The sequence below is a fragment of the Alosa pseudoharengus genome, unplaced genomic scaffold, assembly GCF_046254945.1.
Source record: "Alosa pseudoharengus isolate Yale_2024_CS ecotype anadromous, Long Island Sound unplaced genomic scaffold, YU_APseudo_1.1 YU_APseudo_1.1_scf_6, whole genome shotgun sequence".
Lineage (NCBI taxonomy): Eukaryota > Metazoa > Chordata > Actinopteri > Clupeiformes > Clupeidae > Alosa > Alosa pseudoharengus.
In genome coordinates this window covers 12,193,507-12,217,239 of record NW_027468848.1, presented here as the reverse complement: position 1 = coordinate 12,217,239, position 23,733 = coordinate 12,193,507, and the positions used below count along the sequence as shown (strand labels likewise).

Sequence of the window (23,733 nt, the reverse complement as noted above, 5' to 3'; positions counted from 1 at the left end):
TTGCTGTTGGCGAACAGCGTGAAACGAGTTAAGCTTTTTTTAAGTTGGCAAAAGTTTGAACTAGCCAACTAGCTCTGCTGGTGGGAAAACGCATGGGACTTGAGTTGAGTTGTCAGCGCTGTCCTATTGCGCACAGAGGGAATTTGAAAGACAACCAATTATCCCGTCCCTCGGACTGAGCACTGCCAACGGTGAGTGCCCAGACCCTACATTTTAATGTGGGTCTGGCTCGTCAGGCTACATCCATGGCCTACTGGTTAGGAAATTGGACTTGTGACTCAAGGGTGGCCGGTTCGATCCCCGATTGGTAGGAAAAATGTGGGTGGGGGGAGTGACTTAACAGTGCTCTCCCACATCCATATCCACGGATGAGGTGCCCCAGGCGCCGGATCAAGGGCTGCCCACTGCTCTGGATGTGTATGTTTACTCCTAGTGTGCCCACTGCCCTAGGGTGTGTGTGTGTTTGAATGGGTGTATACTGTGTGGGTGTGTTGTACACTACCTTCGAATGGGTAAAATGCAGAGCACAAATTCCTTGTATCGGTGGGGTCAGCCCTATGTTGTGGCCTACTGGTTAGGGTTTCTGGCTTGAAACTGAAGGGTTGCCGGTTCGAGTGGTTGAAGAGCACTACTCTCCCATGCCAAAACCACGGTTGAAGTACCCTTGAGCAAGGCACCTGACCCCTCACTGCGCCCCGAGTGCCACTGTAGCAACTCACTGCTCTGGGTTAGTGTGTGCTTCACCTCACTGTGTGTTCACTAATTCACGGATGGGATAAATGCAGAGACCATTTAAGACCATTCAGGCTATAAACCTGAATTACAGTTATACAGTAAATACAGTTATATTTGTTGTTGTAATTCCACATGATATGTGTCATTCCTTGCAATACTGCAATAATTTTCTTGATTCTGTCCTCTCCTCCTGTAGTCAACAGTCCTGTAGCATTTTTCTCTGTAATTAAGGGGGCAAATTCAAGGACTATTATAGTTAATGTGCTGACTAACTGGCAAGTATCTCATAACTCAGACTAGTTTGTATCGATCCTGCACTGTGGTGTCTGTATGAAACATGACAAAAACATGAAACATATTACATAGAACTGTAAATCATCTGATTTTAATATTTACAGATATCTAGGCTATATTCAACATTTATGTTTTATTTGGCCTGCTATGAAACTTAAAGACCAAAGTTGGAGACATGCATGTAGAAATTTGCTCATATAATGAGATATAATAGATCAGATTTTTTTTTTTATGTGGCGCAAACGGGCTTCCATACAATTGAGTGCAGAGGCATTCCCCCATATCGGTTGAAACACGCCCCATAATTACGTCCCAATGGAGCAGTATCAGACTCATATTCTGACTAGAATTGAGTATGGCTACTTCAGGCTAACAAGCAGTAGCCTGTAGGCCTAAACTCACATGCTAAAAACAATAAGTCATGTATAATGGCAAGTGTTTGCCACTTTCCGACGTCTGTCTGACCCTTCAAACTAGGCTGCAAGTGCATCAAGAAAGGTCCCGCCTTAGACCATCATAATGCCAATCGTAGACTACGATTTTGGGGTGGCACCTGGGGTGGACAATCGAATTTCAAGCCACCCCTCTGGCTCCACCCCTGCTATCTAGCTTTCTAATATATATGGTTGTGAACACTCGGAAGAAACGAAAGTGAAAGAGAACGCTTGCTCAATAGCTTCCTGTGTTTGTTAGCACTTCAGAAAAATGGCAGAGTCGATTTCAAGTAACGAGGACCTTTTAATGTGCTCAATTTGTTTGGATCTACTGAATGATCCAGTGACTATTCTCTGTGGACACAACTACTGCATGGGCTGCATTAATGGCTGCTGGGATCAGGAGGATCAGAAGGAAGTTTACAGCTGCCCACAATGCAGACAGACGTTTGCTCCAAGACCTGTTTTAAACAAGAATAATGTTGTTGCAGGGCTTGTGGAACAACAAAGGAAGACCAGAATGCAAGCTGCCTCTCCTGCTCTGTGTAGGCCTGCTGGACCTGGAGATGTGGAGTGTGACGTCTGCACTGGGAGAAAACTCAAAGCTGTCAAGTCCTGTTTGGATTGTCTGGTGTCTTACTGTGAAACTCACTTAAAGGTTCACAATGATATTCATCCAGGAAGAAAACATTCAGTGACTGATGCCACATGCCAGCTGCAGGAGAGGATCTGCCCCCGTCACAAGAAGGCGTTTGACATATTTTGTCGTACTGATCAGAGTTGTATCTGCTATCTGTGCATGATGGACGAACATAAAGGCCATGACGCAGTCACAGCTGCTGCAGAATGGACCAACAAACAGGTGAGTACAGCATTTAGCTTTCCAAAAACGGGAGGTTTTTTTTTTCGGGGGGGGGGGGGGGGGCAGTGTTTGTACCAACAGGTGTTACATGGCAATTGGCTTCCGTGTTAACTGACGCACACAAATATGCATGACATGTTTAAAAGTCAAAAATGTATGTAGTACTACATGCACTGGACCATGAATATGCCACCCAAAAAACACCTAAATAGCATAAATTAACTTCACGTGGGTATCGAACCACATATCAGTTGTATGATTAAAAGAAGTCAGCTACCATGTTATCATGCTACCGTTGCCCAAGCCATTTAGTAGGCCTTCATGGTTAAGTATCATGGTTAAGTTTTACAAACGTTTCACTGAGGTTAGGCTGTGGCCGCCCCTACCTGAAATGTCTGTAGAGCAAATAAATCAGCAAATAAATCAAATAAAAATGTGTTGCCTAATTGTGTATCCTTTTGTCCAGCCTATTCTTTTAAGAATTCAGTTCATGAAACACAGGCATTGAAACCCACACTGCAATGGGCAGGAGAAGTCTATAACGTGTCCATATTTTACACAGAATTTGCGCACAGGGAGAATCAAAGTTCTTAGGCTTATAGGCTATTAACGTTAATGTTGCTGACATGTAAACATGGGTTTGATATTTTATTGATATTTTATTTAGCCTACCAATTCACATACTTGTGCTTCTCATGTGGCGCAACAGGTTAATGCCTATGTTGCTTTTTCACGCAGTCGACATGGGTTCAATCCTCCCCATTTTATTTTATTTATTTATTTTTAGACCAGCAACGCTTCCTCAATTTAGGCTACAGTTACTAGGTGGTCACAGAGAGCCTGACCAGCAGTCAGTGAAAACTTAACCATGATACTTTGAAGACCTACTGGCTTGGGCAACTGCTGTAGCAAGACAACATGTACCATCAGCCGTGTTAACTTGCTACAATCGCCAGCTGACTTCTTCAAATTGTATAGACTAAAGGCCACCTTACACCAAACAACTTTGACAAGATTTGGGAAAGATTCTTGAAAGATTGTAGTCTTTTAACTAATGCCCCCTATTCAAGCTTTACTCAAAAGACTCCAATCTTTCATGAATCTTTCCCAAATCTTACCAAAGTTGTTTGGTGTAAGGAGGCCATAAGTCAATTAAATTTCACAATGACTTATAAGCTGGTTCGTGGCGCAAGTAGGCTACATAGATGAAAGGTTATCATGCAAGTGGTTTCATTTAGAAAGCAAGTTCGATACCCACGAGTTGTTATTAGGCTATTTGTATTAATTTTTTTGGTGGCATATTCATGGTCCAGTGCATGTAGCGTACTACAGACAATTTTGACATTTAAATATGTCATGCATATTTGTATTTGTTCGTCTCCAGTTTCCATCAGAAAGTGACAAATCTGCAATGGCCACATCTGTCAAAGAAACGTCACCAACGCAGCCAGTTAACATGGGTGCCAGTTGCCATGTAACACCGGGTCAGTGTTTGTATATTTAACATGTTTCATACACGTTTTTCAACACAGCATTTCGGTCGTTGCTTTTACCTTACCATTATCGGAACTCCCCCCATTACTGTCAGTCCCGTATTTCCGCCGTCTTGCGTGTATGTGTCACTTAATATCCATTTCTATACAAACCAAGACGACGGACTCCTAAAGAAACGCAACCACCCACACCATAGGTGTATCTTAATTAGCTATGTAGGCCTACCAAAAATGACATTTTACCGTGACTCGAAGAAGAGCTGTAAATGGCTGCGTGTAGGCTACACAACCGCTTGGAGCTCCAGTGGAATTTTAATTTCATGACGAGAATTCTCGGTCTAACCGTTCATGTGTCGTTGAAAAGGCGTAAATAGGCGACCCATTAGGCCAACACTATAACTCCGAGCGTGGTAAACAAAATCGGATTTTTCAGGCAGTAAATGCTCCCAGAACCAAACCAGATTTTGTTCAAATCTACACACCTATGGCTACTGAAAAATGTAAGGTTCATTTAGCAAATGTTATTTTGAAGTGTTTAAAAACATCGTTTTAGAATTTCTGAACAAAAGTGGTTATAATTGGGGGTGTTACGACCTTACCCACCAACAACACTCAGTAACAGTTTGTGATGTGTTAATCAATTAAATTCCCAACAATTTCCAGCTAGTTCTGGAGTAGGCTAGGCTAGGCTATTCAACTAACCCGCTTGGTAACCAGACTGCGTCTATCGTTTTTCACACTCAGACTGTGCAGTCGGCACCCGCTTCCTTATTTGGGTTGCCAGGTTTTAGCCTATGACAAAACGGTTAAAATTGAAAGTAAGTGATCGTGTATGTGTAGGGTGTATTTCATACACAATCTGGCAACCTGTGATATGCCAGACTAAGAGAAAAAATGAATCGATCAATGATTTTAAAATGAAGTTTGACGGCCATGCAAATTAGGCTACCGGAGTTTTCCGGGAGAAATAACAAAACGGGAGAACCCGGGAAAATACACAGAGAATACACAGAGCCGTATACTCAACATGTAGGCTAGTCATATTCTGCAGTGACTTTCTTTCCCCTTTGAGAGCTAAGAACCAGGGCATTAATATATGCTACAGTAGGCCTATGTTCTGGCTGACTTACAGTGAAATTAATTTATAGTAGGCCCCTAGGCCTATTTCTGCAGTAGGCCTACTGTCCATTGTTCAATAAATTACTTTTTTGTCATCATTTTATTAATTTGTCATCGATATTTGTATATCGACTAATGAATGCAATTTATGGTGAAGTGTATCTCTCTTTTTATCAACAGAAGCAGTTGAGACAAACCCAGAGGAGATTCCAACACAGAATCCAGGAGAGAAAGAAGGAGCTGCAGGAGCTGAGGAAGGCTGTGAAGACTCTCAAGGTGAGTACTGAGAAAATCATACAGTAGCTGCTGGTGGAGGTTTCAGCTCTCAAATATTATTATTATGGCAGTTTTGTTGAATTTCTATTTGCCTACAAGATCATGACATGTATAATTTAATTTGCAAGAATAAACTCCCTTTTCATTCTGTTGTTTAATGACGAACATGTGCTGAATTTATGATGTAAAATAGACACATGTAAAATAAACCAAGTAGTAATTAGGCTTAAAGATGCAGTCAGCGATTGAGCAAGAAGTCAAATGTATTCATTTGTTTATATTTAAAATTATGAGCAGAAACTTTTATCCAAAACAACGTGCACTATTTTAACCAAGGACCAAACGAAACACACAAGAGAGGTAAGGTAGCTCACCATTTTTTCTTGTGGAATGGGCAGCTAGTGGATCGTGAGTAGATGATTGCTGAATGTTACAAAAAATGTGAAATTATGCACAATCCCTGACTGCACCGTTAAATCTATAATATAGACTTAATTAAAAATGAATAATGCCTGGGAATGGAAAGGATCAACATTAGTAGTATCACATTTTAATTCCACCCTTGGGCCAGATTGCTGTGAGCCCAGTGAGTAAGTGTGCCTCTGCTGCCATCTCTACAGCACACAAAGAACCACTGACACCATGAAACACTTTCATTACATTACATTACATTACATTACATTACATTACATTACATTACATTTGGCTGACGCATTTTTAGCCAAAGCGACTAACAACATGGTAAACAGTTTAAGTTTAGAGCAATTCTCAACAATATTAGGACAATTTAAAAAACATTAGAGTACAGTAAGAATAAGTGCATCAGTGAGTGCTGTTTTTAACAGTTACGTGTCAGTTTAAGACGGCTGGTGAGTGCTAGGATCAGCAAGACTTGTTGTAAGTGTTGCTATGAGAGGAGATGTTCTCTAAAGAGCTGGGTCTTCAGGAGTTTTTTGAAAATGGAGAGGGATGTCCCTGTCCTTGTAGGAACTGGCAGTGTGTTCCACCAGCGAGGAACAACAGATGAGAAAAGTTTGGATTGGCCTGAGCGTACCGGAGGTAGAGCTAGACGTCGTTCGTCTGAGGAGCGCAGCGGTCTGGAGGTAGCGTATGTCTGTATGAAGGCATTCAAGTAGGTGGGAGCAGAACCGGAGACTACTTTGTAGGCAAGCGTTAGAGCCTTGAATTTGATGCGGGCCGCCATAGGTAGCCAATGTAGCTGGATGAGTAGCGGGGTAACATGTGCCCTCTTGGGTTGGTTGTAGACCAGGCGCGCCGCCGCGTTCTGGATCATCTGAAGTGGTTTCACTGCGCAGGCTGGGAGACCTGTCAGGAGGGCATTGCAGTAGTCGAGTCGTGAGATGACTATTGCCTGAACCAGAAGTTGGGTGGCATCTTGATTTAAGTAAGTCCTGATTTTCCGTATATTGTAGAGTGCGAAACGGCATGACCGGGCGACTGAGGCAACATGATCGATCTGAGAAGTTTAGTTGGTTGTCGAGAACAACTCCTAGATTTCTTGCAGTCCTGGTAGGTGAAACAGACAGAGAGTCAAATTTGATGTTGATGTCGTGGTGTATGGTAGGTTTAGCTGGGAGGACCAGCAGTTCAGTCTTTGAGAGGTTCAGCTGGAGGTGGTGTGCCTTCATCCATGTAGCTATGTCTGAGAGGCAATCCGAGATCCGTGCTGAAACCAAGGGGTCATCAGGTGGAAAGGACAGATAGAGCTGTGTGTCGTCTGCATAGCAGTGGTATGAGAAGCCATGCGAACGGATAATCTGTCCCAAGGAGGTGGTGTAGATAGCAAAGAGAAGGGGGCCCAGTACTGAGCCCTGGGGGACCCCTGTGGTGAGATGGTGAGGTGCAGATAGCTGACCAAGCCATGATACGTTAAACGAGCGTCCTGTGAGGTAGGATTCAAACCAGGAGAGAGCAGAACCGGAGATTCCCATGTTAGCGAGTATAGAGAGAAGGATGCGGTGATTAACCGCGTCAAAGGCAGCCGATAAGTCAAGCAAAATGAGTACTGATGACCGAGCGGTCGCCCTGGCTTCTTTTAAGGCTTCTGTTACAGACAGCAGAGCCGTTTCGGTAGAGTGGCCGCTTTTGAACCCAGACTGATTTGGATCCAGAAGGTTGTTCTGTGAAAGGAAGTCAGAGACCTGTTTGGAGACTGCTCGTTCAATGCCTTTGGATAAGAAAGGCAGGAGTGAGACAGGGCGGTAGTTCTCGACTTGAGCAGGGTTGAGAGAAGCTTTCTTAAGTAACGGTGTTGCCCGGGCCGTTTTGAACGCTGTTGGAAATGTGCCGGAGGTTAGCGAGGCATTGATCACGTGTGTGATAGCTGGTGCGATGGTCGGGCTGATGGACTGAAGTAGGCTCGTAGGTATAGGGTCCAGCGAGCATGTGGTAGGACGGCTGCATGTCAGGAGTCTAGATACTTCATTCTCGGAGAGAGGCGTGAATGCTGAAAAAGATGATCTAGCAGTCCCTAGAGGTTGTAGGAGTGCGGTATCTGAGTCCGATGCGTTGAGTGGGCATGTAGAGAATTGACTGCTGATTGCCGCCACTTTGTTTGTAAAAAATGAGGCGAGGGTATCTGCAGTAAGGCTGGATGGAGGAGGAGGCATCTGAGGGTTGAGTAGCGATTTGAAGGTTGAAAAAAGTTTTCGAGTGTCTGTAGCACTGTTGATTTTGTCATTGTAGAAAGCCGTCTTAGCAGCAGTGATGCTGGCTGAGAAGGAGGCCAGGAGTGTCTGGTAGTTTTTGAGGTCATCAGTTAGTTTGGATTTGTGCCATTTCCTCTCCGCGGCTCTGAGTCTGGTGCGCTGCGATCGGAGGGTATCATTTAGCCATGGATGAGAGTGTTTGGATCGAGCTGGCCTTGTGGTAAGAGGGCACAGCTCGTCTAGACACGAGCTCAGTGTGGAGCAGAGCGAGTCTGTGGCCTCATTAACCTCCAGAGAGGAGAAGGTGTTGAGTGGAGGTAGACCGGAGGCAACCACAGAGGAAAAGTGCGTTGGAGACAGGTTCCGGATGTTGCGGCGGAACGTGACCATCGGCTGAGGAGCCGGAGGCTGTTCTGTCAGGCTGACGTTGAACCGGATGAAGAAGTGGTCAGAAAGATGGAGAGGCGTCACCGTGAGGGTGTCTGTGCTGCAGTTCCGAGTGAAGATCAAGTCAAGCTCTTTGCCAGCTTTGTGTGTCGGTGGGCTTTGAACCAGTTTGAGGTCAAAGGAGTGGATCAGGGCCAGAAAGTCCGCTGAGCCTGGGGCATCGAAGTGGATGTTGATATCGCCGAGAAGAAGAAGCGGACAGTCATGCTCAGGGATGGAGGACAGCAGAGTGTCAAGTTCATCCAAAAAGTCGCCTAGTTGGCCTGGAGGGCGGTAGATGACCAGCACGTAGAGTTTTGCTGGGGCGATCACTGTGATGGCATGGAATTCGAATGAGACATATTTGTTTGAAGGCAGTAGCGGGGTGAATTTCCATTTGTTGGAGATCAGCAGGCCCGTCCCACCTCCTCGTCCAGATGGACGAGGGGTGTGGGATAGTGTAAGGTTAGTGGAGAGTGCAGCCGGGGTGGCTGTGTTCTCTGGTTTGATCCAAGTCTCAGTGAGAGCAAGGAGTTCCAACGAAAGATGGTTGGCATAGCCAGCTATGAAGTCCGTTTTGTTGACTGCGGATTGACAGTTCCACAAGCCCATGGAGAAAGAGGTTTCTGTAGGTGAGGACCGTTTAAGTTGCTGTAGGTTAAGGCGATTTCTGCCCCTTTTGGCATGATGCCGTTTTCTGCGATGGCCGGTGATAACAGATATGGTGGAATGGCACATTTTTGCCTTTGTCGGCGCCTGTGCTCGGTGAACTTGCACAGGTAAACTTGCTTGTCTTGACCGCGTCCGTCTTAAACGAGGACGGCTGAAACGAGGGCTGACGCTTCAGCAACAGCCTCTATTGTTATGCTGACAGGAATTGCCTGCAGCTGTCCTCGTGTCTCACTAATGATGAATCAGCGTAGACCGCCCTCTGACGTTCGCACAGCTTAGATTGTTCAAAAGGGTGTTAATTACTGTCAACTGAAAGTCCGCTCGCTCACACCGACCGAAACTCGCAGTTTCAAGTAGCCTCCTCCCTCAGCTGTTTCCAAACGCCCAGAGTCCAATTGTAAACAATTGGAGAGGATTTGCCAGTAGTAGCCTATGTGTTCTTCCTTTCTCTCTCCCAACTCACTGCAGTTGTTGTCTGATTACCTGAGAGGTGCTCCGATATTATAAGGAGCTAGTCACGTCTGATCCCGCCCTCTGACGTTCGCACAGCTTAGATTGTTCAAAAGGGTGTTAATTACTGTCAACTGAAAGTCCGCTCGCTCACACCGACCGAAACTCGGCTTCACTCAGCTTCACCTCCCTCTGTGTGTCTCCTGCCCTCCTCTTTGTGTGTCTCCTAACAGAGCTCTGCACAGACAGCAGTGGAGGACAGTGAGAGGATCTTTACTAAGATGATCCGCTCCATTGAGAGAAGGCGCTCTGAGGTGACAGAGCTGATCAGAGCTCAGGAGAAGGCTGAGGTGAGTCGGGCTGAAGGACTCCTGAAGCAACTGGAGCAGGAGATTGCTGAGCTGAAGAGGAGAGATGCTGAACTGGAGCAGCTTTCACACTCAGAGGATCACATCCATTTCCTCAAGGTAGCATAATTTATTGGTGACACATATGAAACACTCACATACTTAACATTGACCGGCCCTCCTTAAACTGAAATTATATGTAAAATAAGTGAATATTTAGTTGACACCTTCCTATGCAACATATGTGAAAAATAGGCCTACTCTTATGCTCTAATGCTCTTATGTTCTGACTGACTTACAGTATGTGTAAGTGAAATGAATTTAGTGTTTCTGTAGTACTGTCTATTTTTCAATAAATTACTTTTTTGTCATAATTTTATTCATTTGTCATCGATATTCGTATATCGACGAATTGAAATGAAAAGGAGCTCAGTTCAACTGCAACTATTAGTTATTTGCATATTATGCAAATAAGTTAATATGCAAAAGTTATTTGCATATTAACGGTGTGCAATAAAATCTGTATGTGAGCTGTGTGATGAGGTAACAAATAGATTGTATTGCTTTGTATGCAGTAAGTAGAGTATATCTAACATGCACACACACTTAAACACACTAAAGCATAATTACACATACACTAAACCAACTGATTTAACCCATTATGTTTGCAGTCTTTTGGGAAACAGCCCTGACTGAATAATGAGATGGCTTGTCTCACCTTGTGTGCAATTCTCTCTGCAGGATGTTGTGTCAATTACTGGTGCTCCTTGCAGCACAGTTTCAACTAGCATGACCTTCAACCAGAGTTTCTCTTTTGAGGCTGTGAAGCAATCGGTCTCTTCAGTGAAGGTGCAGCTGGAGGAGGAACTGGATGGCATCTTCAAGCAGGAAGTAGCCAAGATATCTGCAGCAGGTTGGACAAATATCTACAACTGACCCAAACATGAATATTTTTATAAGACATTCGTATATTCAAATACTTATAATGGAATCATTCTGACTATGTATTTTCTGGGTCTCAACAGTGGCACATATCCAGATCATCCAGTCTTTAGAATGTGAGTCATTAAGTTACATTCCCTTCTACAGCTGAAATTAAACTTCATTTCATAGCTAACGGGCCTGTCACAGATGATAAAAACAAACTTTTCCCAAGAAGGTGGAGTACATGTCAAGTACACGTTGGTTTGTTCTGTAGATACTGGGTGACACAGTGTCTCTGTGTTGGTTTCCAGATACTGATCCTGAAGCCCTAGTCAGAAAAGCAAACAGCAATGAGAATCTGCCACCAAACAGTAAGTCTTTACTAACTTTTCATCTGGGTTCTAGCAAAGGAATGATAGTTTCACTGAATGTTTTCATCTTTAAAACCTTCTTTCAGCTGCCAAACCTAAGAGGCATGGGTATGGCTGGGCTCCAGAGTTAAGAAATGAAGGCCCTTTTTATGTTATGTCTAAACATGCCTTAAGACCTTGATGAAGGGTTTAGGAGAGACAAGAGTAAACAATCTATCTATATATGTATCTCTAAAACCAGACAAAGGCTGAAGCAGATGGATATTTGAGAGAATTAGAATTCATCTTTATCAATCAGTAACCTTAAAATGCACTAGGTAACACCCATAACTTATGCAGTGGTCTTCTGATAAGGAACCGATTGAGATGGGTTAGAACTGAAGGTCCTCTAAACATGCATCTACTATTGAAGATGAGTGACTCTTGAATGAGGGCATCTCCATGTTTAAGAAGTCTTCAAGATTTAAACAGCTGGGGACCAGTGTTGCCACAGTTTCCTTGAAAAAGTGATTACTTGATTTTAAAAGTAACTAAGTTGGATTACAAGTTACTTTATTAGTTAAATTCAGCAGCTGCCGACAACACTCCCCGCTGCCTCAACATAAAAATGACAACTGGTTTTGCCAATACTCACTTTATTGGAAGTGCATTTTAACAGTAACAGACATCCCAACCTGCAAAAAGTAATACACTCAGATGCACACGCGATTTGAAGTGTCGGGCTCGCGTGTGCACTCTTGCTCGCTCTAGATTCCGGGAAATTATATCTAATTTGCGGGTGTCAGGGAGCCGCTATCAATATGCGGGAGACTCGCATATTGATTGACTGTATTTCCAGCTAGAAAACGTGCATCTCTCTCCTCCGTCCATTGTTGTTTACACCTGAGTTGTCCTCATGCTGAAAACGTTAGCATACAGTATATGACGTTAATCCCCAAGACAAGAAGAAAGCAAACAATATATATTTTTACTAAGGAAAATTATAAAAATAATAACGCAGTGACTTGGATAAGTAACTTTTTAATCTAATTACTGGTTTGGAAATAGTAACGCGTTAGATTACTCATTAAAAAAGTGGTCAGATTAGAGTAACGCATTACTAAGTAACGCGTTACTGACATCACTGCTGGGGACTCATAATGCCCCATAACCTACTTTATGCAATCTCTTCTGATGTGATTGAAAATGAGTATGCCATCATCATTATATATTCTCTTTATACGGAATATGTAACTAAGTTTTATTGGAAGTAAAGTGATGTTTTCTGTTTCAGTGTCTGATGTCCAGGTTGTCTTTCCTGAACCAATGACCAGAGAGGAGCTCTTGCAGTGTAAGTCAGAGACACAAACAAACACACACACTCACACACAGCCACACGCATACAAACACAAATTAAAACCCTATTGACTTCACAGGCACATATCTCTATCACACATATACACACACACACACACACACACACACGCTAAGGACTAGGCCAGATAAGTTTTAATATGAATTTCAGGAACAAATCCGTTCTGCGTCCACAAACACCATATCAGTTTTGAAGTAGATATGTTGTGCGTCCACATTACTATTGATAGGCAAATCTCACGACCATTCGCCCTTTGTCAAGACCTGCATCCCTATGTAACTGTTGCTAGGTCAGAGAAACAATGGCCATGCAGTGTTGAAAACCTCGTAATTCTGATTCTTGAAAATCATGACAAACGTACAGTCAACAAGTATGGGTACAAGGCAGGGCTCAGTGTAAAGAGGATAAAACGCACGCACATCCAAGTCTGATCCTGGGTGCTGGACCAAAAAATGACGATGAGAAAGAGAGGAAAAAGTCTGCAACACCAGTATATGCTCCCAATAGTTATGTTTTTATTACCGTGACGTTTCGGGCCAGCTCAAGCCCTTCATCAGACGTGAGTCACAATTAAGTGATCACATGATCAAACAGTGGTGTTACACAGGCAAATAATTAGTAAATCACAGCAAGTGCCAACACATGTTCAGTAGTGCAATGCATACATAAATCCAGAGAAAAATATTTATACATACACAAGCCAATAAGTGAAATGCATATGTCTCAAAATTACACCTATATACATTTATCCAGAAGTCTATATATACAATATATAAATATTACAGGCATCCAACAACTACAAAACATTTATATATATGACCTCATTCTCTGTCCACAGGATATACAATGGCTAGAGGTCAAAAAAAGTCTGTCCAAAATTGTGCAAAATGTGCAGATTGGCGTCTACTGTCAGAATGTGCAAATTAGCATGTCAGCATTAATCTCATGTTCACTTATAGTAACTATCATAGAATAAGCAAGTATACACAAATATCACAAATCACCAAGCAGTAAGTATACATAGGCTAGATGTCAAAAAAACTGTGCAAAATTGTGCAAATTGGCGTCTATTATCACATTGTGCAAATTGGCGTCTATTGTCAGGACTCGTCTCATGTTCACTTATAGTACATATTAGGGGTGTAAAGATTAACCGATACGTATCGGTATCCGTTTTTAACGTGTAAGATACGGCTACATCGATACGTGAAGCCCCGTATCGGGAAAAAACTGAAATGAACCGGTCGTTATATCGATTTACTTGTTATGAATCGGTTAACGTTTTCTGCTCGCTCAGACTCTCATTTACGTTTCAAGCAGCGCGTTCATCCCACTTCCGGTTTTGAAACTATACGTGGTACGGAATTGTGGGTAATGCAGTTCGTTTTTGGTTACATTCATTGCCCAAAGTTGTCAAATGACCTCATTACCCATCAGGGGCGCCTGCAGGAATTAATGCTATGGTACGCACACCCATCCCCCCCGGGCAAAAAATAATTCACGCGTAAACAATATTTGTCCGTTTCCCGGTTTGCATAGCAACATTCACATGCAATAATACAACAACAACGTCTTAAATGACCTATTCATTTGGACAACTTGATACAGCCCTATACTGGCTAAAGTTACCTTTAGTTTTGTTCTAGCTTACCATGACGTCTGGCTTTAAACAGCTGTCTAATGCAGTCTAACGTTCTGACAAGCAATTGCCTACCTTGTTCTTGCCCATCTGGAATAACTCCTAGCTTTGCTGCATCCATTCTTTCTGTTTTCGTTGTTTAAACTTGTGATATCCATGATGAGTATTGAGTTAGTGAATTAGCTCAACATTGTGTGCTGATAATATAGATAGCCGAGTAAAAGAAAACAAGTAGCCTAGTTGCGTGCCTGCGTGCGTATTCTCTCTCTCCTGCTCAAACAAAATGTGTGCGCGTTAATTTTGATAACGTGTTCACTAACTTCAATAGAAAATTGTAAATTGTACCCTGATGGCATGCAGCTAATGGGATACTGTCCATAGTTGGGAAGGTATGGTGGGCCAAAACACACACACACAGGAAATTTTCTCTTGTTGAGTAGCCTGATGGTACGCACAGTGCGTACGGACGTACACCTGCAGACGCGCCTGTTACCCATACATCTCTACTGCAACTTAAGCATGTGACAACTTGCACTCGGTCGGCTTTTGTTTTTCGAAATCCAGCGTGAAACTAAACACTTATAGCATTCCTAAACAGCAACGATAGTCTGTAGAGTAGCCTTACCTTTGATGAAGGGATTTCCTTAATGTTAAATAATAATTTGACCCTTGCTGCTAAAACGATGCACAAATTATTAGCCAATGATTTTGTTCATATTCACTCAGACTTGTGGCATTATAGGTTTCTGCATTAGGTCTATGATAAATGGGGGGTTTTTCTTTATCGGGAAATATCATTAACATCTCATTAACAATGCAGCTCATTTGCATGTTGTGAACTTGAAAATGAAAATCGAGAAATGGAAAATAAATCGCAAGCAGGTGTCAGTTTTCATTTTATTTATCATTTTGGCATACATTGTGCGCATTGTCAGGAAAAGGCAAAGTCAAAGTGAAGTTTGCATTTTCATTTTCCAACTAACATTTTCATTTTTGACAGTAATATACCAGGATGGTAATGAAAATGAAATGACAAATAGACGTTTTCAATTTATTTTTATCACAAATGTATCGTGTTTATCAGGAAAATTAAAAGCCAAATGTATATATTTCATTTTATTTATTATTGGCAGGATAATTGCACTGACACTTTGAAAATTAAATGGCAAAACGAGTTTTTCATTTTAATTTCACTGTTTTCATTTTAATGTTACTAATGGCAGGAAAACCCCCCCATAGGCTATATGAGAAAAGGCCAAGAGTTTCTTAAGCACTTTTATTTTGGTATTGTCTTACCTCAACAAGGCTACAGCTCCATGAAAACAATCAGATATAACTCTATAAAATCTGTGAAAGATCTATATCTAAGTCTATAAAAATGTATTTTTATGTTGTATTTGGCTGCTGTGTTTGACTGAAATGTAGACTATTCTTTTTTCATTTCAATACAGTATATGAAACAAAACTCAGTTTAGATAATCATATTCACACATTTTTTTTGACTAATTGACAACCATGACCATGATAATTGATAATATAAAATGAATGTGCACCATGAGCAAATGATAAAAAATCTTTCAGAATGCTTTCCATTCTTGAACTGCATCGAATTGCATCGAATCGCATCGCATCGAATCGTACTGAATCGTTTTTTATAAACATGTATCTTTTCTTATATCGAATCGTGCCCATGTATCTAGATGCGAATCGTATCGTCTTTTACATGAGAGATTCACACCCCTAGTACATATCCATAAAATTGTGCAAATTGGCGTCTATTGTCAGGACTCATGTCATGTTCACTAATAGTACATATCCATAGAATAAGCATGTCTCCACATATCACATGTCAAACATCAGTCAGCGGTAGGTATACATAGGCTAGATGTCGAACAGTCTGTGCAAAGTTGTGCAAATTGACATATATTATCACATTGTGCGAATTTGCGTCTATTGTCAGGACTGTGCAAAAAGGGGCCTAGGCTACAGGAAAGGCCTAAGATCGATGTCCTCATTGAGGCTGCAAGGTGACAGCGTGTCTAATGTATGGATCCAATATGCTTCCCTCTTAAGTAGTAGTGCATTGACATCCCCTCCCCGACTGAGTGGTTTGATCAGTTCAATTCCTGTGTATCTTAAGGATGAGACATTGTGAGAGGCCTGTGTGAAATGAGTATTACTGGACTTCTAATGTTATGGAGGCGGATATTAGACCTGTGTTCAGAAATCCTCGTTTTAAGAGGTCTAGTGGTTTTTCCTATATAAGTTAATCCGCATGGGCATCGGAGCATATAGATGACATTGGTGGATGTACAAGTTATAGTGCCTTTTATGTGGTAGATCTTCCCGGTGTGAGGATGATTGAAGGTCTTAGTCTTGTGAGTGAAATTCCATTGACTACAGTTGCCACACCTGTAGTTACCAGTGGGTATTTTGTGTAAGAAATGTTCTTGTTGTGGTGGGAGATGTGCTCTGACCAGCATGCTCCTCAAGTTGGGTGTTTTTTTTAAAGATCAGTGTGGGATCAGACTCAACAATGTGCCAGTGTTTTTGTATGACTGCTTGGAACGCACGTCCTAGTGGCAAGTACTGTGTGACACAGTTTATTCTAGGTTCTGGTTGGTTTCTATTCTTTTTTCTGTAAGGCTTATGCTTGTGTAATCCCATTGAAACGCTGACCGGCTCCAGTCACCCACTCATGCTTGTATTCTCTTTGATGGAACCTCTGCTCTAAATCTCTGGCCTGCAACTCATAATCAGTGTCTTTGCTACAGATGCGGCGAATCCGATTGAACTGTGATATGGGTAGACTCTTTTTGAGTGGGACTGGATGGTACGAATGTCCATGGAGTATAGAGTTTCTGTCTGTCTTCGTACGGTAGATAGTTGTACCCAATTTGACATTGACATTTATTTTTCAGTTTTCAAAGACTGATATAAAAAAGTACTACAATATCTATATAATTAGGCTAGGCCATGAAAATGTGAAGGAGTCAGTACAACCAGGCCTGTGCCACCATTTCATCAACACTCAGCAATATTTCATCATTAAATCATTACCATCATTAAATTAACTCTATGCAGAATTAGACTATGAAAATGTGGATCAGACAATAGTAGGCTGTCATTAGTTAATCAACAGGCACAAAGAATTTTATTTTGAAAATAAATGTTATGCTTATGTTATGTTATGTTTTTGCTTTAAAGGTGCCATGTGTAAGAATTGAGGTAAAAATATCCAAAAAATGAGCTACACGCATCAAAAGAATGAGAAGAAATAAGGGCGATGGTGTCATTAAAAAAATGACAAGGTATAGTGCTGCAGAGATATCAACCTGAATTAGCATGCTAAATTACTAGCCACAGCCCGACAGGTGTCATAATACCAGTTTCGGCCATGGGAGGCGGTATGCGGGCAACATAACCGCCAGCCAAACTGCAATACACGTGTCTCGGTTGTTACTCTAGGGTAGACCAACTCACTTTCTGGAGGTATACTGCCCCATCTTTTATGGAATGTGGAGTATGAATTGATTTTTTGGCGGACATTACACATGGCACCTTTAACTTTATGCACAAAACTGTGATTGGTCAACTTGCCCTGTGTGTTGAGCAGGTTGCAACCTGTGGGTACAGTAGCATCATACCAGTTCGCTAACATAAGCTTTGCGAATAAACTCAGACATATTTTGGTTACAATGACGGAGTTATCCGATGGTAAACTGTCTATCTGCCAGTAACGTTTTGAAATGAACACTTCGTATCACCAACGAGCAGCAGTAGGCTATCCTAGGAGTTCGTTCTAACAACCTTTGCGGTGGTGAGCCACACAGACATAAGAGGCACAAAACTTTGAAAGGTTTACGCCGACGTAAAGGCAACTGCATTGTGTCGACGCAGAAGCATAAATTCTATTCACCAGCACATCAGTGAGGGTGTTTACGAGTATGCATCCACGCACAAATGTATGGGCTTACAAATAGCAGTCGCTTTCAAAATAAAAGCAACGATATTGATTTGTGTGCATTATCTCTATGCTAGGCTCTTGACTATTGTTTTTTCACGGGCCGGTCAGGGAAAGCCCACGGGCCGGATGTGGCCCGAGGGCCGTATGTTGCCCATGTATGGCCTAGGCCTACTCATTAAAATCAATAAAAAGCCCACTATGTCAAGATGGTGCCCTGGTGGCCATTTCGATCCCCTAAGTGAGTTGCTCTGAGTGAATGACAACCCCTAAAGTAAAATTAAATAAAAGGCCTATAATTTACAGACCATTACTGTGTGTTTTTAAACATTCATTTCTGAAGAAATGTAGCCTAGAATTCTTATAGCAACTCTCTGTTGGCTTGTGAGTTGCATAGGCTATTAATTCATTACCATTCACTGTACTCGTCAAATGAATATGTGTAAATGTAAATGTTTATGTCTTGAAAGGAGCACATGGCCATTGTTCCGTGAAACTAGTACAATCAATCAGGGAACATGGAGTTGTTCTCTTGCAGATTGAATCAGATCATCTTTCAGATGATTCATTCGTGCGCAACGGCTCCGGCTCAAAACGAGTTCGGGGGCGCCAGCGGATCCAAACTGCTCCGGTCCGGCTGCTCGGATACGGCAGTGTGATGTGGACACGGGATGCTATACGCAAAAAAAATATTTTGGATTCAAACAGATCCAAACTAAGTGTGTTCTGTTTTCTCTTCCTCATCAGACTCCTGTCACTTCACACTGGATCCAAACACAGCACACAGAACCCTCCATCTGTCTGAGGGGAACAGGAGGGTGGAAGAGAGAGATGAGCTCCAGTCATATCCTGATCATCCAGAGAGATTTGATGAGTGGTGTCAGGTGCTGTGTAGAGAAGGTGTGTCTGGACACTGCTACTGGGAGGTTGAATGCAGTGGGAAGTGGGTTTCTATTGCAGTCTCATATAAAAGCATCAACAGGAAAGGAGGTAATGAGTGTGGGTTTGGATGTAATGATCAGTCCTGGAGTCTGGAACTCACCAGTTCCAGATCCTCTTTCAGACACAATAATAAAGAGACTAAACTTCCTCTAGTGCACAGCTCCAGAATAGGAGTGTATGTGAATCACAGGGCAGGAACTCTGGCCTTCTACAGCATCTCTGATGCAATGACCCTCCTGCACAGAGTCCAGACCACATTCACTCACACACTCTACACTGGGTTTTATATAGGTTTTGGATCATCAGTGAATGTGTAGTGACCCACACAATATGCAGCAGGAGAGAAATATAATCCTTACATTTAAGGATCTGGCAGCTGCCTCTCATTTGCCTCATATTCTCCTTTATTGGGTAAAATAAAATACAGTACCAAAACCACTCCCTCATCTCTGGATCACAGCAGATATTACAGCGTCTGCACCTCTGCAGGAACACACATCAGCACACCAGACAAACTATTGGGTGGGAAATGTGTTGATGAGTCCAGTGTTTCACCCCATCTGATCCTCTCCCACAATCCATTTCCTCTCCCTCCTGCTCCCCCTAACCCTTCTTCCCCTCCCCCAGGTTTTCAGGCCTTTAGACCCTAAGTGATTTGACCCACATGCCTGATGGAGGGTTGAATATTACAAGCAAATTATCTTTTACTGACTAGAAGGAAATCCTTGTGAGACTGTATTCAGCAAAGGTTTTAGAATAATTAAGAAATATTGCCTCTACATGTACTCTAGCCTTGTGATATGCATCATGATTTGTGATGGTTCATGTTAAATTCACATTCACACATAAATCGTGCGGAAGCTTTTTTTTACGCACTTCTGTGTTACACGTATTCTCACATTCTCGCTTCTGTCACACACACAGCGTGCAAGTTCGATCCACCACCTTGTAAATTTAGGTTGATATGAAAACGTGGAACGTGGACTTTCTGATTGACCTTCTGAATGCCATTAAAATCCAGAAAGAACACAAACCAGTCTTTGATTTTGAAAACATAAGCATGGTGAACTTAATAGCGAACAGCCTACAATAAAATGGTGTGTCATCACATAATTGACTTGAATTGAATTGACTTAACAAAATTTCACTTTTGCTTTGGGTTTTGTTTATAGAGTCAAGATGTGCTTGAGGTGTGTAGATTCAAAGCTGTAGACTGACACCTGCAGTTTTGAATACAGTAGAGAGACTGGCATAGCAATACCAGCCTCCATGTCCATTACAAACGAATAGACAGAAGAATATAAACTATGCTGCTCGACAATAGTGTATCAAATATGATACTGTAATGCTAATTTGTAATGTTCTGTGTAACCTACATGTATTTAGAACTAGTCCTACTGCCGACATCGAGCAATGCTGTTTCACATTGTAGTGCCGCTCGACCTTAATACAGCCAGGGTATTCCAAGTCATTTCCAGACATGGAAAGTCAGGGAATTTTATCATATTCAGGGCAAAGTCATGGAATATCAGGGAATTTTGTTGTAGCAGTTTAGAATATACTGTACTTGCCAAAACACATTAATGCAATACATTTCCACACAGAATTGGTGTATATCTGGTTATTAGCTTTACTGCTTGTTTGAGTGGTGATGGTTAGCCCAACTTTGTTTATTCAATGCCCATTTATTCATATTCCACTCTAAAAAAGGTAAAATATTCTTGAACGCTATGGTCATGGAAATTCAGGATTTTTGTCAGGGAAAAGTCATGGAATTTTAGACTTGACTTAGAGTGGGAACCCTGTACAGCCCTCTGGAGCGCGTAGCTGAAAAGGTGCTTAAGCCAGTGGCAGAATGCATGCGAGAGTTGTACTGTATACTGTACATAAGAAACGCCCAGATTTTGAGGTTGCTCCTCCCAAAACGTGTAACTCCCTCTATCACGCGTAAATGACAGAGGGGAGAAGTGTGCAGGTTGAAAAGCGCTTAGTTGTTCGCTTTCTTGACTTACGCACCCTTACGCACATGGGAGAATTCCCCCCTAAATGAATGAATAAAAAGCAAACATGATCACTACTTAAGAAGTTATTACTGAATATATTTATCATAGGACATGATAGGGGTGAGGGGAAGCAATATTCTGAGAAAAAGGAAAATCTCATAAATAAATAAATATTTTTAACAAAAACACATTGCTCACAATTATTGGCAGCCCTGGAAAAAATATATACAAAATGTAACAAAAGCATTTTCTTACCTAATTTCAACTTCTTTAAGATAATCAGAGTGTCTGTGAACTTACAAAAGTAGAGAGAGGGGAAAAAGTCCGCAACACCAGTACAGTAAATTAGAGAGGCCACCATGCCCACATCGTTTGGTCTACAAGCACATGGCTGGTATCATTGGAAAGCTGAGACCATGTAGATTTTTTTGAAACAGTCAGGATAACCCTGTGAAGTTCTCAGAAAGAGCCACAGAGGCTGGAATAAAGTTTTTTTCGTACCAACAAGCGCTTCTTTTGTGCATTGAGATACACGCGCATGGTCAAAGTCAATGACGACATCCCATACGTCGTTTAAAAGCTCTGGTCATTGGCTACAAGAATATGTCCATAATTTCGTTCTTACTTGTAAGAGGCCCACGTGGCTGCCATTCCAAGCTTGCATGTCCAATAGAAAGGTGTAGCTGACCAAGCTTGTCTCTGCCTCGTCTTTGCTTCGACACGTGACATGGCTCTTTGTGTTCGTGAGACTCAGGGGAGCGTGGGGAATACGCATAAGTAGGGAGTTCGAAGCCGAATGGTATTCAAAATCACCGATATTCACCGGAAAATCTTTGAAAGTTTTTTATTTCTATTCTATAAACGTTTTGAATATGGAAGCTTACACACTCACAGTTCAACATTGGACTATAACAACACATATAATCTTGTTCTATGGATTCTTACGGACATTTCAAGACCAGGTTAGCCATATGAATATATTGTTATGGGTGTACACAAGGATTAGAAGGCAATGATGCAGGGGGGGGGCGGGTGTTTTTTTGAGGGGGGCATATCAGCATAAATTACTTACTGTAGCTCACACCACACAGTTTGACATGGAATGGTGGATACCTTTGGAATCCTGAGACCCGTAGCTTTTTATTGATGTATGGGATGTCAATATTACATGAAGTAATGAGCCTACCCATTGATTTAATACACCCCACCACCCCCCTCCTCCCCCCAAATGGCGCGACGGCGTTCCACTGCGAGTTAAAGGACAATTCCGGCGCAAAATGAACCTAGGGGTTAATAACACATTTGTACGAGTTCGACCGTTCGCTGGGATTTATTTTCATGCTAGTCGAATGTGACCAGTTTTATTGCAAACCGCTAATTAGCGTTTAACGCTAGCCTTCGGGGCACACGTACAGTAGAAAGAAATCGCTATTTCTATACCACTAACAAGGCTCAAAATAGCACCACACTTACACAGTAGCATAATGAGGGTCTCTACATGTAAACCGAAGCATTGAGAACTTTGTAAGTGTACAGGCAGTTTATTAAAAAGAAACACATTACCGTTCAAGTCTGGTTCACATACAGGCAGGCGCCTTGGGAAAACTCTGGGATGTAAAGTGAATCTCATGTGAAACGTTGTTGCTGAAAGAAAGGACTGTGCAAAAGAGAAGCACTGAACGCAACAGGAGACATAAGAGATGGCAGGCTATTTGAACGAATTTGAAGACATTGAGGATGAACCCTTATTGGACGTCGGAATATAGCCTACCAACGAAGAGCTGCGGAGCTCCGTGAAAGGGCTATGAGAGAGAGAGAGCTACCTGTAGTCAATGCTGCACACAGCCTTGCACTTCTAGAAACTGTAGGCTACCTGCGGACATTGTGAAGCTATAGCCACCGAAGAGGAGTGCCTGTGTTGCATGGAGTGGGACCTGTTGCGTCGCGACCCCCAAGAGACGCAGTGTTTTGTAGAGTCTGAAGATTTCCCCTCATTGATAAACAGGGCTGTAGTTGAAACTTTTTTCCATGTGCCGAAAAGAAATTGGAGGCGGCGATCCATACCAGAGAGACCAGATGGACATCCACTAAGTAAGTACACTATACAAGTTATGTTACATCGGAGCTATTAATTCTGATAGGCCTATATTGAGCAAATTACGTTTGATTTTAGTTCACATCGCCTGCCTGTATAACATGTATAGCATGTGAACAACCAGACGTGAACGGTAATGTGTTTCTTTTTAATAAACTGCCTGTACACTTACAAAGTTCTCAATGCTTCGGTTTACATGTAGAGACCCTCATTATGCTACTGTGTAAGTGTGGTGCTATTTTGAGCCTTGTTAGTGGTATAGAAATAGCGATTTCTTTCTACTGTACGTGTGCCCCGAAGGCTAGCGTTAAACGCTAATTAGCGGTTTGCAATAAAACTGGTCACATTCGACTAGCATGAAAATAAATCCCAGCGAACGGTCAAACTCGTACAAATGTGTTATTAACCCCCAGGTTCATTTTGCGCCGGAATTGTCCTTTAACTGGGTAACTTACAAAAGTAGCTAATTACTTTATTTTTCACTATTTTTCAAGGTATGAAAATAAAATGACAGAGGCTAAATCCCCTAGACATTTTTCAACATCGGAAAGACAAGAGAATACAGTAAATTTAAATAAAAAGAAAGTGTGTTGACATTTGTCAGGGAATGGCTGTAAAAAACAGCCTATTTCTACAGTTAAACCAATGATTAAAATGTTCTAAT

The 23,733-nt window shown here is 42.1% G+C and overlaps 1 protein-coding gene across 1 annotated transcript; it reads left to right on the top strand.

The window, feature by feature from the left end:
• Positions 1–1,681: 1,681 nt before the first annotated feature.
• LOC143106607 (tripartite motif-containing protein 16-like) lies at positions 1,682–21,994 on the top strand. The gene is made up of 8 exons (XM_076270966.1): positions 1,682–2,325; positions 5,118–5,213; positions 9,664–9,897; positions 10,519–10,690; positions 10,803–10,835; positions 11,013–11,072; positions 12,346–12,402; positions 18,777–21,994. The coding sequence occupies exons 1-8, from the start codon at positions 1,735–1,737 to the stop codon at positions 19,286–19,288; spliced, it is 1,755 nt and encodes a 584-aa protein (XP_076127081.1). The 5' UTR covers positions 1,682–1,734; the 3' UTR covers positions 19,289–21,994.
• The last annotated feature ends 1,739 nt before the right edge of the window (positions 21,995–23,733 follow it).

Excerpts from the sequence above, each read along its gene's own strand:
- LOC143106607 (XM_076270966.1), top strand. The coding sequence starts at position 1,735 with ATGGCAGAGTCGATTTCAAGTAACGAGGACCTTTTAATGTGCTCAATT. Across the intron at positions 5,214-9,663 it reads AGGCTGTGAAGACTCTCAAG|AGCTCTGCACAGACAGCAGT; the intron begins GTGAGTACTGAG and ends GTCTCCTAACAG. Across the intron at positions 12,403-18,776 it reads CAGAGAGGAGCTCTTGCAGT|ACTCCTGTCACTTCACACTG; the intron begins GTAAGTCAGAGA and ends CTTCCTCATCAG.